At 40.9% G+C, this 19,371-nt stretch overlaps 1 protein-coding gene across 7 annotated transcripts in view; it reads left to right on the top strand.

The window, feature by feature from the left end:
• Positions 1 to 5,245: 5,245 nt before the first annotated feature.
• The window catches only part of EML5 (EMAP like 5), a 168,314-nt gene continuing 154,188 nt past the window's right edge, over positions 5,246 to 19,371 (top strand). For all 7 annotated transcript variants that reach the window (XR_009500978.1, XM_059914794.1, XM_059914793.1 and 4 more), the window contains exon 1: positions 5,246 to 5,442. Coding sequence is in view for 6 of the 7 variants with exons in the window: in XM_059914794.1 (XP_059770777.1) it covers positions 5,246 to 5,442 (197 nt within the window). In the remaining variant the exon portion in view is untranslated. The remainder of the gene's footprint in view (positions 5,443 to 19,371) is intronic.

The raw sequence follows: 19,371 nt of genomic DNA, 5'->3' as shown, positions 1-19,371 counted from the left end.
TTACATTATGACAGATAACTAGATGAGAAATTATTGAGTCAAAGGATAAGAATATTTCAAGGCTCAAGATGCCTTCATTGTTTCTAGAAAAGTTTCTTGAAACAGGAGTGGCATGATCAGATACATGATCTTTATAGATAACTCGGGTTGCAGAATCTTGGGAAAAGATAATTAGAAGTTGAATGGCAAATGGAGATTGGGAGGGTGTAGATATAGAGATGCATTTTAGGGATATTTGTAAAATAGAGTCAAAAGGGCTTGCTGATTATGGAGGTGAGAAACCAAAGAAAACTGCCTTGCTTTCCAACCTGCCTAACAGGGGGAATACTGAAGTTGCTAATACAGAAAGAGAAGATGGCAAGGTATGTAGATGTGTAGAAGAGGATAATTTGGTTTGAGACTTTTTTACATGAATTATACACCTATTTTTAATGGCTTTAAGTGGAATCAATTAGGCATCTGGAAATATGTTTACTGGTGGGGAACATCTGTAATTTTTGCCTCCCCTAAATATGGAACTAACTTTAGAATTTTTTTAAGAGGAGGGCATTGGGGTGACAAGCTGGTGAGAAGAAGTTTTGTCTTAAAGCTGCATTTTTTTTTAGCAAACTCCTGTTTTTTGTTTTAATTTAGATAGCATGTGTATTTAGTTATGTAAATGGAGACTGGAGAACACTAAAGATTGTAAGTCAGCCCTGGATAGCCACCGCTGGCATCCATTCCTTCTCATTCTGGTAATACCACTTCAGTTTTCCTTGGGAGAATCACCCCTCTCCCACCCCCGCTTCCTGTGGTTTTAGCGCACCTGGCGCTACTCTAAGGATCCAAGGATGGGCATGTATCTCAAGTCAGCCAATCAGAGTCCATGGGGTTGAAGTCAAGGAGTTTCCAGGGGAACTGCTGAAATACTCTTTCCACAGGGATTGCTGAGAGAATAAGATGGTAGAACTGGAGCTGTTAGCAGCTATTTTGCTGGTCTGGCAATGGAGTCAACCCAAAGGAAAACAGAACTGAGTTAATTCTGATGACCTGGTTCTGATGTTATCTCTTGAGCCCTAGGATCCAAGTGCATAGTTACCAGTTCTAGTAGCAGTCCTTTTTGGCATTAAAATTCCATTTTTATCTTAAGCCATTTTGAGTGGGTTTCTGTAACATACAACTAAAAAAGTCCTGACTAATACAGTATTGAAGATCAGAAAAATGTTCAAGTTTTCAAAAGTTTCAACTATTCAAAATAAAACTAAGAGGAAACCTATTTTGACTACACATGCATTCTCTTTTATATTTAATGGTTGACAAATACGTATGGAACATTTACTGTATGGCCAGGCACTATGTTATGCTCTGTACATAAAACAGGTTAATTAAAGGTATGGTTACAGAAACATTTTTATGGACAGCATATTAAAAAATCATTATAATTCATAAGTTGGCTGAATTCGCTAGCTAGAATTAATAGCATGAATTTTGGCTTTTATGCTTTATATACTTTGCTTTTCATTTCTTTTGTAAAGACCTGAGGGTAGCTAAAACTAGTAGCCAGCAAAAAATTTATTTGCTTGAATTTTAATATTTCAAATGTTCGGAATATAAAACTCCATACTAGGAACTCAAGTTTCAAGATATAGATTACCGATGGGTATTGTAGCTTATATTTAAAATGCCTAAGGGAATTCCCTAGCAGTCCAGTGGTTAGGACTCCGTGCTTCCACTTCTGGGGCCAGGGGTTCCATCCCTGGTGGGGGAACTAAGATCCCACAAGCCACATCGTGTGGCAATAAAATAAAATAAAATAAAATGACTAAAAAATGCCCACCTGTTGATATGTAGAATTTGGGGGTCTTTCTCCTACATCCTTATTTGCATTACTTTCAAAAGGTACAGATGGTGAAATCACATCTAGTAATAAAAGCTTGATTAAGCTTTCTGATGTGACATTAGTAATAACAGATTATATATAAAGTTGTAGGGGTAAGAACTAATCAGGGTTTTTATTTTCCTCTCTAATATTCATGAATGTTTTACTTTTTAGCCACCCTTGTGCCTCAGCTGTCTCTTTTGGTCTCGAGTTGTCAGTTGAGGATGGTTTAATTAAAAATGTTTTTCCTTCACACTCCACCCTTGGGTCATTAAAAATTGCAATGGAAAATATGATAATGGAAAAATAAATTATTTCAATCTGTTATTAATGAGTACTACTTAAATATATATCATGGGATCCATAAGATAGTGTACTGAAAAAGCCTGAAACATAGAGAAAAGTATTTCTTATTCCTCACTATCCTACATCTCATAAAATTTACATGTAACCAGCAATTAATGTACCACAGTTGTACAGCAACAAAATATTTCATCTTTTCTAAGTTCACTGCTTAAATTTGAATAAGCAACAACGTTTTCTTTTTCTCACTAGGGGTTTTCAAGGAACTCAGTAGTGAGTTAGAAAACATATTCTTATTAAAAAACAAATACATGTGACAGAGAGAAATTGTATGTGCCTTTGTCCAGGGAACCCCACACAGGCCTTTCTATGGCTTCAGAGACACTTCTCAAGCCTGAGTTCTTTCTTTCTTCCCAGCAGGTGCCAGAAGCCTAATCTGCATTCCTCTTCTCTTTCTGCTAAGATTCTTGTTACCCGAAGCCAAAGACAAGCGGTTGAGTGTGGCACATTTCCCCAGTCTTGCTCTCCACCCCCTTCTAATTTTTGGCTGCCCTCATTACAAGAGTTTTGATGGAAGAAATTTTCACATACTGAGGTATGTGGAAGTCATTCTGGCTCATACATGATTTAACTTAAACCTTATGCTAACTAGAACAGTCTGTTTTGTGGCCTATTAAGCATGCATTGTACATCTGCTTCAACCATTAAAGAAAAGAATGCATTTAAAAATCAAAATGGAAAAACTGTGGTTCAGGCATCCCAAATGGAGCTGGGTGGCCATTGTGGATGTGGTTTCAGATATGTTGTGCATCACTTAGAACTTCTTAGAACTTGAATTTTCTGAACAGTATCAGCCTCAAGGACACTACCAGCCGTTCTCAAAACAATTATCTGCTAGCAGCTGCCAGCCACAGTCTTAGGGTCCCAAGGTCTCCCCTTGTAACTCTGCAATCATTTCGGACCCCAAAAAATTCTTGCTTAACAAGCACCCTTACTTCTTGCCAGATCCAATCCTAATTCTTGACAAACAACTTATGTAATTTTATGGGTTTTGCCTTTATAAGCCACCCCCTTTTTGTAGTCCAGCGGAACACAATTCAGATGCTTCTTGAATCTGTGTATCCCAGGCTATAGCCCTCAGTTCAGCTCAAATAAAACTGTTTTCTATTTCTATCATAGATTGGTTTATTGATTATTTCTATTGACAGTTTTATAGCTAATCACTCTGGGAATAGCAAAAATAATAAACTTTTTAAAATGTCTGAAAGCTTGGAAATTGTATAAAGCTCTTACAGTCAGTTTTTTCTGCATCATAGTTCCTCACTACCCTGTTAGATGATTATTCTGAACTACACCGGATTGGATTTCTACTTTCAGCCTTCCTGGTGGAGCTCACCAAATCTACTCACTCCTTCAGAATTTACTTTTCATGACATTTATGCAAATTCCTTCCTCTGAAATGGCCCTTCTTTCCTGCATGTAGACTAGAAGTCATAACTAAAACTGAAAAGGTATCCTCTTGTCTCAGATTGGTAATTTGTATCTTTGAGGAAGCAGAGATTGGGCAACATCCATTGCAAGGTATGGGTACCATCTGGGAATCATCACCTCTGTGCAGTCACATTTCTTAAAAGGATGCTGGTTTATTCTAGCTTTTCTCAGATTTCTAAGTTTTGGTATTTCCCAGGGAAATCAAAACGGATTTTTTTTAGACATGAAAGATTCATATTTGTATTTTATAAGTTATTATTTCTCGTTGTAAACCTTATGGCTATCATTCTGCATTTAAAACCTTTTAAAATATGGATTTCAAATTATTTTACAGGTATTGGTAAATCCTGTGAGAGAGGGGGCACTTAGAAAACTGAGTAGGAGGGGAAGTGACAGAGGAAGTCGTCGCTCCCAGTACTTATGTTTACAGGCTCGTTCTCCAGAATTATGACTCAAGACATTTTCAACAACACTACAATGAAAGAAGTATCGAGTTCATTGGTGTTCAAAACAGTAATTTAAAAAAATCAGGTACCACTGCTATTTCTTAAGAAATTGGATCTGGCGTGTCATTTTACGATTTAAATTCTATGTTAAGCTTTGAGGTCACGTATACAAATAAGAAAATGTGCCCTTAGGAAGTCAGGTTTTATTCCCACTCAATGTCTGGTATAGTGAGCACTATGAAGCAGCTAGAAAACACACTCACACAAGGTATCAGGAAAAAAAAAAATGAGGTTAACATCCTAGTGTTGATTCTTCCATGCATAAGCGTAGCCCTGGCCGGGTACAGGGGCCTTGTGAGACAGGCGCTTCCCGGGCGAGACCTCCCAGCAGCAGGGGACGAGGGTGGCCCAGAGTCCCCCCGGGGCCTGAGCGGGACGCGGTCAGGGCGGCTGGGGTCGCTCGTCCTGGCCGAGGATAGCGGGACTAGACGTTAGGTGACAGCGAGAGCACGGGAACCGCTACCCGCAGACAGTACCCAAGGAGCTCCCGACGCCTCCGTGCTCCCCCGCTGGGCGGGGCGGGGCTGGGCGGGGCGAGCGCGGGCGTTGGCTGCGACGGCGGCGAGGGGGCGGAGCCGCGCGAGGCCGCGCGCTCGCCGTTTTCCTGCGCTCGGGGGCGCGCGGCGCGGGTCCACCGGGCTGTGGGACGAGGCCGCGGCGGGACGTGAACGCCGCAGGTGACCCGGGCGAGGAGCTGGGTGCCCGGGCGGTAGCGGAGGCGTGGAGGCGGGAGGCGGGCCCTCGCTCGGCTCGGCTCGGCTCAAGGCTTGGGCGCTGCGGGCTGAGGAGACAAGGCGACCGAGGTGGGCGAAGAGAGGGCGCGCGGCACCCTCTTGACGGCCGGCGGCGCCCGCGGCCCTCAGCATGTTCCGCGAGGCGAGGGTTTTCCTCCCGCCCGTGGGCTGAGGCGGGGCCGGCGGCGGCCAGGAGAAGCGACATGCACCTGCCAGGCGCGGCTTAGAGGACGCGGCAGGCGGCGAGTCCCGGCCGCCCGCGGGAGGGCTTGTTTCGCCCGGACGCCGCCGCCTCCCGTCTCGCGCCGCCGCCGCCGCGGGCCCGAGCGGAACGGCGGGGTGGGCGCCCCGACATGGCGGCCCGGAGCGCCCCGAGCTGCCACCTGCGGCTCGAGTGGGTATACGGCTACCGGGGCCACCAGTGCCGCAACAACCTCTACTACACGGCGGCCAAGGAGATCGTGTACTTCGTGGCGGGCGTCGGCGTGGTGTACAGCCCGCGGGAACACCGGCAGAAGTTCTACCGGGGCCACAGCGACGACATCATCAGGTACGGAGGGGCGGGGGCGGCCGCCGTCCCCATGAGACCCGCGCGCCGAGTTTGCACTTGCCGGTCCTTCTGGGTGCCCGTGACCCGCTCCTTCAGGGCGCATCGCCCGGGAGAGAAACCCGCAGCCATCTGGTCCCGAATCCGCCCTGTTAACACCGGAGAAAAGCTTTTCCCCATCTTCGCGTTCTAGAGTCTCTCCCTCTCGGTCGGTGCGGTGACACCAAGTCCGCGGATCCACTGGGCGCTCGGTTTTCTGGCTGTGTACCCTTCTTCTTCCATCAAATTTGTGAAATGTACAAAAGGTTATTTTGGTAGCATTTTACTCCTTTAAATCCCTTCGTTGATTTCTTATTCAACGAATTCTTAAAGCGCCCGAGGGAAGTCCTTTACCTAGTAGAGGACTGATAAAAGTCCCCTAAGCTCTAGGCTGGTCCTGGGGAGCGCGCCCAGGATGGCATCCTGGAGGGCTCTCATCTCTTGGCCATAATGATTAGTTGAGGTTTCACTGCCTGCTGTTATCAGCAGATGGAAAAGAAACCCTGGCAACCTTCAGGCAATTCATTGGACTTTAAAATGTGCACACCTATAGGCAGTTTGGGGATAGGTTTGATTCGAAGAAGGTGCTAAAAATAATTCTGATTTCCAGTTCTGTTTCCTTTTCAATAAAGCAATGCTAAATAAATTTACTTTTGTATTTTTAACTTAAATCACAGTTTTGTCTTCATTTTAATTTTTTTGTGGGCGGCATCTTAAAGTTGGTCTCAGTGCTTGTTTACATTTCTTTAGTGAGGGGTGTATTTGAGATGTAATTTTCAATCAGTGTCTCAGCAGAACTTTTGTGGCAAATAAAGTTAAAAGCTGCAGAAATTATTCTAGGCCATTGATTATTGTCTCAAGCACAACATATTTGTCGTTGATGATGGAGAATGTGTTTTAAAACATTTTGAGACTGTGTGTGTGTGTGTGTGTGGGCACGCACTCACGCTTGCTTCTTCTGGGTTTTTTAAAAGAGATTCTATGATTGGACTTGGTTACTCAGTTTTATCCCCATGTCTATTTTCCACAGGATTTAAATTGTGCATTTCAAATCCAGTATCATGGTTTGATGTCTTGTAGGCAAAAAACTCTGGCACTTAAATTCTGTAAATAAAGAAGATCTTCTATTTTGCATGTCTGTACATTTATGCTCTGTAAGAGGGAAAAGGAGGCCTAGGACAAACAATAGGTAGGGCAAGATGGAGTAAAGATAAGGAGACCAGAAACTGAGATTGTGGAGTAGGAAATGAGACAGTGTTTTGGGTTCATTTGTTTGTTGTTATTCACCCCAAGAGTAGAATTTACCCCAGTTCTTTGTCTTTTTCCCTGATCCTTTCCAGTTTCTCTCTTCTTTTCCATGTGTTAGTTCTCCGACAGTTCAGGGGATAGTAGCCTTATATAGTTGAAGCAGCCGTGACTGAAGCCCTCCTCCAGATATTTAGTCTCTTAGGTTCGATTCAGTAGGTGGGGTAGGTAGGTGTGAAGGATTTTGAGGTACACTTCTGTTGTTTTTACTACTGGATAGTTGAGAGCAGTATGGTATGAAGATCTTCTGAAACTAGATATGATTTATTTGATGGGGTAAATGATGTTTTGTTTATTCTTCCAGCAGTAATTCAAAGCTATATTATGTCACACTGCTTGAATTTTTATAATTGTGTTTCAGTAAACTGTAAGGAGGTGATGCTTTTGCCTTCCTTTGGTATATACACATAGTTGCACAACCATATATGTAGTATCTCAAAGTGTTTCAAAAGTGAGATTACTCTAATTTTTGCCATAATTGGATACTTGCTTATGATTTTATGCAAAGGATTCACCCTTAAAATAATTTATAACAATAAAAAGTTTTCTTGAAAATTTCAGTGGGGTAGTAAAATCTGAATATATAGCATCCTGAAATTGTGGGACAAATTTAGTACAGTACTAAGACTATAACTTAGAAATCGCTCAAAGTGTTTTGAAAATTTTGTTTCAAATATGGTAGAGATCATTCTTGTTTGTGAAATAGATCAGGAAAATGTTCAAAGCTTTCAAATTTGTTTCAATTCAATGTTTGAAATACAAATATAGTTACTACTCCAGTAATTTTTCAATTCTGTCACAGCAGAAAATGTAATATTCATAAATGTGATGGCATGGTGGAAAACTGTTGCTGTAATGTTAGCCTTATTAGTAAAAAGTATAGTTTTTATCATCTGTTTTGTTTTCATATTTGCTTGAAACTTAGGTAAAACATATTAATTGAATATAACTTAGTCCGAAGCTAAGACTATACCAGAATGAGCAAGTCGTTGTCTTTAGGTTTTGAAAGTGTAGGTGCCATATTGGTTGTAGACTAAATAATGATCAGTTGCCTACCAGTTCTGTCATCTTACTACATCTAGCATTGCCAATGGTGGTGCCACATGACTTTATCATTTTGTCTGTGTTGCGTGTAGTTGTCTTACTTCTTTTTATTAGGTATGTATATATATAGTAATTTGTCCTTTAGTTATATTTATTTCAGTATTACTGACCTATGTAGAAATTAGTTTCACTGTCAGAAATAACACAGGAATTTTAGAGTCACTTTTTCTTTCTTAATGGTTTTTTTTTCCTGTGTCCCAAGTTATATTGACAGAATTCTCTAGTTATTAAGTGTTTATTACAGGCTTAAGACTAAGTTATAAAATAGACTACTAGTAGTTTTAATATATGATGAACATCTGTAGCTTGGTCTATATTTTGAAACTTTTGCCAGCTGTCTTCCTGAAGGATACAATAGCTTTTAAAATTAATTTTTCTAGATACTACCCATCAACACATTTTTGACAAGTTTGTGCTTGAAGTAGTGAATGTTATTGATAGTTTTCAAGTCATATATCACCAGTGAAGACCATTGATGGAATGTAGTTAGCTTGGTGCATTTTGTTACTACTTTTTTTTCCTTTAGACAAAATGAAAGGTGTAGTAGCTCTTCAATTGTGGTAGGTGGTGTTTTTAAGAAAGAAAACTGATTGAGCTTCATCATAATCTAGTAAAAGTGGTTTTTAACAGCTCTGTATTTATAGTATGGAAATTTCATTTATTCAACACAAGTCAAAATTGCCTTGAAAAAGCGTTTCAGAATGTAAGATGTCTCCATGGTGGATCAGTATTTTTTGTGTTTATGGGTTGAGGGTAGCAACTTTTTAAGGTCTGGCAGGAATTGCTGCAAACCTACTTGTTGTCTACTTAATGTTTCCAGATATATGGTCAATATTTCCCAAACTTGACTGATCAACAGAATCATTTAAGGAGCTTTTTGCCAGTTTCTAGCCTTTTCATCAAATGCGCTAAGCTAGAATCCTCTAGAGCTGGATCCCAGAAATTTGTTTTTCAAACAGTGCCCCAGATGATTCTGTTTAGAAAACACGTTGCCAATCTGTATCCCAAAACATGCATGCATAGAATTCTTAAATAAGCAGTTTGAGAAATGGGTAGAAACCCTCCCCTCAAACCTGATACCAGAATTTTCTTAAGCATTGTGTAATATCTAGAAGCAATACTTCAGAAAGTATTAGATAACATACAGATTTAGTAAAATGTCCCTGTGTTTAAGTAACTAGAATTGGTGACCTGAACTTTCACAGACTATTTAATAATTCTGTTCTGTAAGATTTCACTTTATGTACTTGGATATCAAAATATTTATGGTTGTTTTTCAAATACTGCATAGTTTAAGAGATAAAATTAACATGTTTTCAGGCAAAGGTTGGAATTATCCAGAATAATAGTTCAAGTTGTCATAAATGTACATTAAATGTATCTTTATTATTTATTTGGGGAAAATACAAATTTTAGGTTTGTGTTGTAATAACTATTTTCCTTTATTATTTTATACTGTCTAATATATAGATAACTAATAAAATATATTTGGATATAAATTAAGGAAAACATGGTAAATAAATAAATTCTTTGAAGCTATTAAGAAATAAGAATAGTTTCTTAGAAACGATTAAGAAATAAGAATAGTTTCTTAGAAACTATTAACTTACTGTTCTTTCAAGGTCTTTTCACTCATCAAAGAAATATTTATTGAACATCTTTGTGCAAGGATCTCAGCTTTAAGGTATTAGGAGTTTAAGAGACTATCAGTCAAGTAAAGAATCACTTAGAATACTATGTGTACTAGGGATAGCGGTATGTACATGGGCACATAACAGTTGCAGTGATGTTACCTAGTGAATAGAATACCTAAGCTGTCTGGATCTGTAAGGAAAACAGAGAAGTAGTCATCAGAAGAAATGAGTGAAGACATAGCATTTTGAGAAGAGGTAACATCATATGCAATCGTCTTATGTTAAGAAAAGATATCTGAAAAAGTTGTTTGTACTCACTATCTTCAGTTCTTTTTCTCCCATTCAGTCTTAGCTCTATTCTATTTCACCCTAGCAACTCTTGTCAAGGTCACCAGTGACCTCCACAGTGCTATATCCAGTGGTCAATTCTCTGTTCTAATCTTATTTGATTTATCATCATCAATTGCCACAATTGGTAACACCCACCTTCTTATGAAACTTTTCTTTCTTAGATTTTTTTTTAATGCGGACCATTTTTAAAATCTTTGTTGAATTTTTTGCAATATCGCTTCTGTTTTCTGTTTTGGTTTTTGGCCCCGAGGCATGTGGGATCTTAGCTCCCTGACCAGGCGTTGAACCTGCACCCCCTGCATTGGAAAGCGAAGACGTAACCACTGGACTGCCAGGGAAGTCCCTTAAGACACTTTCTTAATTGGTGTCTGGGACACATCTTAGTGTAAAAATAGGTATTTCTTGCTTTACTTATTCTTTCAACAAATATTTATTGAGCACCTATTAGTATTTACCAGGGACTATTTTTAGCACTAGAGTTACAGTGGTGAACCAAGCAGGTGAAATTCCCAACCCTCATGGAACCTATATCTACTGGGGGGAGATAATAAACAAGGTAAATTTCATATTTATATACATATATAAATATGTATATAGTGTGTACATATACATGTTATCTATTATTTTTGTATATATAGTGTGTATATCTATCTATATCTATATAGTATGTAAGGGCTAAGAAAAAAACAGGAATGTGAGATAGAGACTACTGGGAAGAGTTTAGATAGGTGTTTGGATAGGGTAGCCAGGAACGCCTCACTGTAAAGTATAAATTTAACACTTGAGTAGAGACTTGGAGGTGAGGGAATGTGCTATGTGGCTATCTGAGGGAAGGACATTTCAGTCAAAGGGACTGTCAAGTTCAAAAGCCCTGAAATGGAATGCCTCATGTGCTTGAGGAACAATATGAAAGAGTGGCTGGAGTGCAGTGAATTCACATGAAAGTAGTAAAGAAATGAGGTCTGATGAAGTACTGGTGGTGGGGGGGCAGATTGTGTACGACCTTACAGGCTTTTGAGAGGATTTTAGCCTTCCCATCTGAGGGAGATTAGAAGCCATTGGAGCAATTTAATCAAATTAGTGACATAATTTGAGTTAATGGTTTAACAAGGTCACTCTGGCTCCTATTTTGATGACAGACTGAGGGAGAGGGATAGGATGGAAGCAGAGAGACCACTTAGGGGACTGTTCTAAGACATATTGGTGGCTTGAACCAGAGTGGTTACAATGGAAGCAGTGAGAAAGGATTAGATATATTTTGAAGATAGAGGCAACATGATTTACTGATGGACCAGGTATAAATTGTGACAGAAAAGAAAGGTCAATGGTGATCACAGTTTTTGGCCAGAACACCTGAAAGAATAGAGTTGCCAATTACTGAATTAGCAAAGACTGTGGCAGAAGCAAATTTTCTGTTTTGGGAGAAAGGGAAGATCATGAGCTGTTTTAGAAGTGTTTTGTTTTAGATGCCAATAGACAACCAAATGGGGTTGTACATTAGGCAGTTGAACATACATAATCCAGGGAAGCATTCTGGGCTTTGAGTGTTATCAGCATCTAGATAGTATTTAAAGCCATGAGCCTGGAAGAGACTACTGAAGGAGTGAGTATAGATAAAGAATCTGAAAAATGGATTCCCACAGCCCTCTAACATTTAAATATAGGGGAGATGAAAAAGAACTGACAAAAAAGTGGCTAGAGGGTTTCCCTGGTGGCGCGGTGGTTGAGAGTCTGCCTGCCAATGCAGGGGACACGGGTTCGAGCCCTGGCCTGGGAAGGTCCCACATGCCGCAGAGCAACTGGGCCCGTGAGCCACAATTGCTGAGCCTGCTCGTCTGGAGCCTGTGCTCCTCAACAAGAGAGGCCGCGATAGTGAGAGGCCCGCGCACCGCGATGAAGAGTGGCCCCCACTTGCCGCAACTAGAGAAAGCCCACGCACAGAAACGAAGACCCAACACAGCCATAAATAAACAAATAAACAAAAATTTAAAAAAAGAAAGGAAAAAAAAAAAGCCAGTCACAAAAGACCACATATCATGATTCCATTTAAAAAAAAAAAAAAGTGGTTAGAGAGGCAGGAGGAAGACCAAGAGAGTGTGGGGTCATGGAAGTCAAGTAAAAAGAGTTTTTCAGGGAGAAGGAAGTGATCAGCTGTATCAAGTAAGGTGAGTAGAGCTTCACATTAGTGGAGATGTTGGCTGTTTTGCAATAATTACATTGTAATCACAAGACTGTCCAGGAGACTGTGTATGTTCAGGTGATCAGGGAACAAAGAAAGAAGTCATCAAAATGAGTCATGTCATTATTAGTATGCAAAACTGGCCTCCTTGAAGATTTGCTCCAGCAGCTTCTAGTTTGCTTGGTTATTTAAAAAATGGCACATGGCTGGCAGCTCTAGATCCCTGCTGTTCAAAGATGTGGTCCTTATACCAGCAACTTCAGCATCACTTGGTAGCTTGTTAGAAATGCAGGTCTCAAACCCTACCCCAGGCCTACTGGATTAGACTCTGAATTTTAACAACGTTCTCAGGTAATGTTTTGGGTTTAAAATATTAAAGTTGTGGGTTTTAATATCAAAGTTTGAAAAGCACACTCTTGATCAGTGGTTTTCAAAGTGTGGTCCTTTAACCAGCAGCATTAGCATCACCTGCTAATGCTAGCATTGGCACCTAACTAGGTGTTAGAAATGCAAATTCTTGAGCTTCACCCCAGACCAAATCAGAAAATCTAGATGGGGGCCCAGCAATCTACTTTAATCACCTACATGTGATATTGATGTATTCTAAAGTTTGAAAACCATTGCTCTAGATTCTTGATTTTCAACCCTGGCTGCATATTAGAATCACTTGGAGAGTTAAAGCAAACATAATAAAACCACCAAGGGCTGAGTCTCATCCCTAGAAATTACAATTTAATTTATTTAGGGCGGGTCTCAGGTATAGTTTCTTTGTTGCTGTTTACTTCTGTTTTTAAGCTTCCTAGCTGATTCCAATAAGCAGCCAGTGTGGAAAACCACTGCTCTAGATATAGAAGTAATCCATGGTAGTGGGCTGGGAAGTCAAACTCAAAAAACTCAGGGCCTGCCCAAATTTATTCATTTACTATTATGCATTATATCACAATATTGATCATTTGCCAAGTATTGAGACCCCTTTAAAAATTTGGGCCTATTACCTAAGGTCCATTTGGAGATTTTTTATCAAAAAAAGCAACCCTTTGTATTGTTTTCCATTAGTGGATCTGCCCAGTGTCATCAGTGGCTGAAAACATGAAAAGACAGATACCTTGCATCATCAGTCCAGAAAAATGCTTACTCATTGGGGACTTGGAAGGTTCACTTAATGGGCAAAATTATGTGCATCCTGGATGGTACCAACTGAGGTGTAACCCCATACCCCAGGTGTTGATTTCAGCAGACTCATGGATCAGTTGTAGTGGGTTTGGGTCAATGATTTGGACCATGGAAAGCCCAAGATTGTCCATTAATAAATTTCCATTTTGGAGCCAGGATCTGCAGTCAGAAATAGACCAAATATCCAATATGTTAATATTTGAAGAAGCATCTAAATGCCCCTCAGAAGGACAGATCATCCCCCCCTCTATGAAATTCTAAAGTGGACATATTCACAAGGACAGTCAAAATAGCACCCTAGATTCATGTCCAATGAGGGCAAGGTAGCTGAGACTGCATGTTGCCACTGACAGCTGACTGGCTTCTCTTTAGGCCAGCAAGTGTCCTCCATTGTGTCTTCAGTATGAATCAGTATTCTGAAACAGTATAAGGACTGGCAAGGGGTTACACCTAGCCAGTGTGAACAAGCTGCCTTGGCTGCAGTGGTATCTATTCTAATTATAAGGTGGCACATGGTATCACCATATTGGCCAAAGACAGCAAGAACTTGTATGAAAGCGTTAATAGCTCCTGGATTTCCTGTCTACTATCACCCACTGTTGATTAATGTAATTTTAAAATGTATTGGATTATTAAAAGATCAAGGGAAATATATTGCCCACCTTACAACGCTGGCATGCATATCCATCTGAATTAGTAAGCATGGCGGAAAAATACTAAAAAATTCTTGGACTGAGGGGATAGGCAATGGGACTGAAGATGGACATTGGACCCTGGATCTAGCTGTTTTTGAGACCACAGGCAGGCTCAATTAATCATAACACCACTAAATTCTAAAAAATGTTTTGTTTTGGGATGGGTGGCTCATAATGCTGGATTGGCTAATAAGAGGTTGTGATGGTAGGAGGTGTGAACTCATTTCACTCTAAAAGTTACCTTGTTCTTCACAATCAGGGAGAGATACCTGATTTTACTTTAATACAGAGGCTGGGGATATAGAGACAAAGCAAAGAGGTTGGATGTGAGGTGAGAATTCTGGATTGTATCATTGCCAAGGTATAGATGGGTGTTCAGCCTCTTAATGGAGCCCAAGAAAGGGAGAGGTCATAGTCATGGGTGCTGGAAACATGGAATGTGTGGCAGAACAGGAGGACCAAATTGAACTTAAAGGCCCAGAAATAAATTTTTGTTAAGAGAAGTGTATATAACCTGTTCCTCAAATCAGTTAGAAGAACTGAGACGCACGGTTGCCATAGGTCTCTTTGTTGAAGAAATCCTGCTGCTCTTTCTGTTCCTGGGAATCACGTACCTATTTCACCTCCCAACCAAAGAGGACATTCATTCTTTATCTTTTTTTCATTACTGTGAGAGGACTTTCTTTCCTGGTCAGGAATACAGTACTAGACACTACTGCCTCTGGTGTGGAAGCTCACATTACATATTCATTTCAATCTATGGAGAGTAATGACAATTGCCACAGGCAGTTACTCCTAAGAATTTTGCAATTTTTACTCAGTATGATGTTGCTTGTGATAATATTAAATTAGCCACAAGATGATGATGTAACCAGGTCTAACCACCTCAGTGTCCATATTTTTACAGATATTAAGGTTGATCAGGAAGCAGGGCATAATTCCCAATTAGGAGTGGAAAGTAGAAGGCTATTTTAAGTCTTAGAACAGAGGTGATAACTAATTACAGAGTCCACAGACTGGTCATCATTACCTGGTTGCAGTGTGACTTTTCTAATTATTAGTTAACCCGTGGACAATGTATATAACACACAAAGCACCATAGAGGGTGGCACTACTAACATGGTAAGAAGTTTTACCTGGAGTCTGGGTATTAGATTTAGATTGCAAGTTGACATGCACCTGCAAAAGACAATTTTTGCAGCATACAAAGAGACTATGTAGGAGTCTGAAATTGACATAATAGGGAATATGAGAGGTTTGGTAGGCCCCCTCTTAGAGGGTGGTTATTATATTTTAAAAATTATTGATACATATTTAGATTAGAAAATAGAAAAAGTAGAAAAATATTTACCCACAGTCTTGTAATCTAGAGATATTACTATTGTGTTTTAGATTATTTCTTTTGAACTCTTTATGATACATGTATCATAAGACTTTAAGACTTTATTTTTTTAGAGCAGTTTTAGGTTTACAGCAAAATTGAGAGGAAGGTACAGATTTCCTATATTCTGCTGCCCCCACACATGCATTGCCTCCCCCATTATCAACATCATTCACCAGAATGGTACATTTTATCCAAAGATGAACCTATATTGACACATCATAATCACTCAAAGTTTATAGTTTACCTTAGGGTTCACTCTTGGTGTTGTACATTCTATGGGATTGAACAAATGTTTAATGACATATATCCATCATTATCGTATCATACAGAGTATTTTCACTGCCCTAAAAATCCTCTGCTCTGCCTGTTCACATACTGCCCCTCCCTGCAACAACTGATGTTTTTTTTCCTTTTTTTAATTGGAGTGTAATTGCTTTACAATGTTGTATTAGTTTCTGCTCTACACTGAAGTGAATCAGCTATATGTATACATATATCCCCTGCCTCTTGGACCTCCCTCCCACCCCCGCATTCCACCTATCTAGGTCATCACAGAGCACTGAGCAGAGCTTCCTGTGCTTTATAGCAAGTTCCCACTAGCTATCTATTTTACGCACAGTAGTGTATATAATTACTGACTCTGTAGTTTTGCCTCTTCCAGAATGTCATATGGTTGGAGTCATATAGTATGTAGCCTTTTCAGATGGGCTTCTCTCACTTAGTAATATGTATTTATGGTTCCTCCATGCCTTTTCGTGGCTTGATAGCTCATTTCTTTAGTGCTGAATAATATTGTATTGTCTGGATTGACAATTGTCTTTGACATTGTCTTTCACAGAGCAGAAGTTTTTTATTTTAATGAAGTCCGCTTATCAGTTGTTTCTTTCATGGATCCTGTGTTTGATGTTATAACTAAAAAGGCATCACCAAAAGCAAGGTCATCTAGGTTTTCTCCTATGTTTTCCAGGAATTTTATAGTTTTACATTTAGGTCTCTGATTCATTTTGAGTTAATTTTTGTGAAAGGTATAAGGTCTCTGCCTAGATTCACTTTTTACATGTAGATGTCCAGTTGTTCCAGCACTGTTTGTTGAAGAAGACTATCTTTGCTCCATTGTATTGCCTTTGCTCCTTTGTCAAAGATCAGTTGATTATATTTATAGGGGTTTATTTCTGGGCTCTGTATTCTGTTCCATTGATATATTTTGTCTACTCTTTTGCAAATACCATATTGTCTTTTTTTTCCTTCTAATTTTATTAAGTTTTATTTATCTTATAAGTGGAAGTTTGTGTCTTTTGATCACCTTCATCCAATTCCCCCCCCACCCCACCCCCCGCCTCTGGTAACCAGAAATTTGATCTCTTTTTCTGTGAGTTTGTTTGTTTTTGAAGTATAATTGACCTGCAATACTATGTTAGTTCCTATTACACAACATAGTGATTTGATATTTCTATACATTTCAGAATGATCACCATGATAAGTCTAGTTAATATGTGTCACCATACAAAGATACTACATAGTTATTGACTATATTCCCCACACTGTACATAGCATTCTATGCATGTGTGTGTGCACGTGTATGTGTATGTATGATTACTTGAAGTTACTGATCTCTTAAGTTCAAACTCATTTTAACAAACCTGCATTTTTACCCTCCCCCCACATGTTTACTGTTTTTGACATCATATTTTACATCTTTTGTTTTATATCTTTTGTGTATCCCTTAACTACTTATTGCAGATATAGATGATTTTGACTTTTGACTTTTAATCTTCTTACTATGGCTGATTTACTACCTTTACTGTATATTTGTCTTTACCAGTGAGATTTTTTAATTTCACAATTTTCATGTTTCTAGCTGTAGCCTTTTCTTTCTCACTTAGAGTTGTCCCTTTAACATTTCTTGTAAAGCTGGTTTAGTGGTGCGGAACTCTTTTAGCTTTTGCTTGTCCATAAAACTTTTGGTCTCTCCATAAAATCTGAATGCAAGCTTTACCAGGTCGAGTATTCTTGGTTGTAGATTTATCCCTTTTATCACTTTAAATATATCATGCCACTCTCTCCTGGCCTACAGAGTTTCTGCTGAAAGGTCGGCTGATAGCCTTATGGGAGGGAGTTCCCTTGTACATAATTTGCTACTTTTCCCATGCTTCTTTTAACATTCTCTATCTTTAATTTTTATGTCTTGGTGTGGTCCTCTTTGGGTTGATTCTCTGTGGGACTCTCTGTGCTTCCTGGACCTGGATGTCTGTTTCCTTCTCAAGGTTAGGGAAGTTTTCAGCTATTATATCTTCAAATATGTTCCCTGCCACTTTCTCTCTTCTCCTTCTGGGACCCCTATAATTCAAGTGTTGGTATGCTTGATGTCTCAGAGGTCTCTTAAGCTGTCCTCATTTCTTTTTATTCTTTCTTCTGTTCAGCTTAAGTGATTTCCACTACTTTGTCTGCCAGCTCACAGATCCATTCCACTGTATCATTTAATCTACTGTTGATTCCTTTGAGTGTATTTTTCCATTTCAGTTACTGTATTCTTCAGCTCTGCTTGGTTTTTCTTTATATTTTTAAACTCTTTGTTAGAAACTTATAACTTCTCACTCTGTTCACCCAGTCTTCTCCCAAGTTCTTTGAACATTTTTTTACAGTAACTACTTTGAACTCTGTATAAAGTAAATTGCCTATGTCCCGTCACTTAGTTCTTCTGCACTCCAACAGCACAATCCCCCCTGGTCACCAGAGCTGTATGCTGTAGGGGTGCCTGCTGTGTGGGCTGTGTGGGTCCTTGTCTTGTGGCACGCTGACTACTATGGGAGTCTGGTAGGTGTGGCTGGCCCACACTCCAATTAGTTGCCAGGCACTGCCTTGTGTAGAGGATGCTGGCCACTGGTGGGCAGGGCTGGGTCATGAGGCTGCTGACTGTGGCCCGGTGGTCCTGGGGCTAGTGCTAGCTCACTGGTGGTTGGAGCTGGGTTCTGGAGTGGGTATGGTGCTGGGGTCTTCCAGATATAGTGTTGGCCTGCAGGTGGGTGGGGCCAGTTCCAGACATAGCTGGCTGCAGGGTCTGGGGTGTCCCAGAGCTTGTGTTGGCCCACTGGTGAGAGGAGCTAGATCCTGGGGCAGCTGGCTGAGGGGTCCAGAGTGTCTTGGAGCTGGTATCAGTCAGCTGGTGGCAAGGCTAGGTCCTGGGGTCTCTGGCTGCAAGGCCTAGGGGTTGCAGAGCTGGTGTCGGCCTGCTGGTGGGTGGGGCAGAGGCCCAGGGGATTCCATGGCTAGTGCCTGTTTCCTGGTGGGCAGAGCTGGGGGTCCCAGAGTTTGTGTTTCTGCCCACTGGTGGCTGGGGCCGGGGCCCAGGGTATCCTGGGACTGTTGCCTATCCTCCAGTGGGTGAGGCTGGTTCTGGGGCTAGTGCTGCCCACTGGTGTGCATGGCCGGGTCCCGGGCCCTCTGGTGAGCAGGGTTGGGTCCCAGGGTGACTGTGGCTTAGGGGACCTTAAGGCAGCAAGCCTGCTGGTGGATGGGACTGTGTCTCCTCTCAGCTAGTTACTTGGCCTGAGGCATTCCAGTACTGGTGCTGAAAGGCTAGTGGGTAGAGTTGGGTCCTGGCACTAATAAGCTAGAAGTAGGGTTCAGAAATGGCGTTTGCCAGCACCAGTGTCCATGTAGTAGAACAAGCTCCCCCAAATGACTGCTACCTGTGTCTTGTCCCCAGGATAAGCTCCAGTTGCCTTCTGCCTCTCTGGGAGGCTCTCCAAGATCAGTAGGTCAATCTGACCCAGGCTTCTTTCAAATTATTGTTTGTGCCCTGGGTCCTCCTGAAGTGTGTGCGATTTTGTATGTGCCCTTTAAGAGTGGAGTCTCTTCCCACAGCCCTCTGGCTCTCCCAAAAGTAAGCCTCACTAGCCTTCAAAGCCAACGTTCTGGGGGCTCATCTTCCCAGTGCAGAAGCCCTTAGGCTGGGGAGTCTGATATGGTGCTCAGACCACTGGCTCCTTGGGCTGAACCTCTACAGTTGTAATTATCCCCCTGTTTGTGGGTCATCCACCTGGGAGTGTGGATCTTGACTATGCCACA

Source organism: Balaenoptera ricei, chromosome 2, assembly GCF_028023285.1.
Source record: "Balaenoptera ricei isolate mBalRic1 chromosome 2, mBalRic1.hap2, whole genome shotgun sequence".
Classification (NCBI taxonomy): Eukaryota; Metazoa; Chordata; class Mammalia; order Artiodactyla; family Balaenopteridae; genus Balaenoptera; species Balaenoptera ricei.
This window is presented reverse-complemented; position numbering and strand designations above follow the sequence as displayed.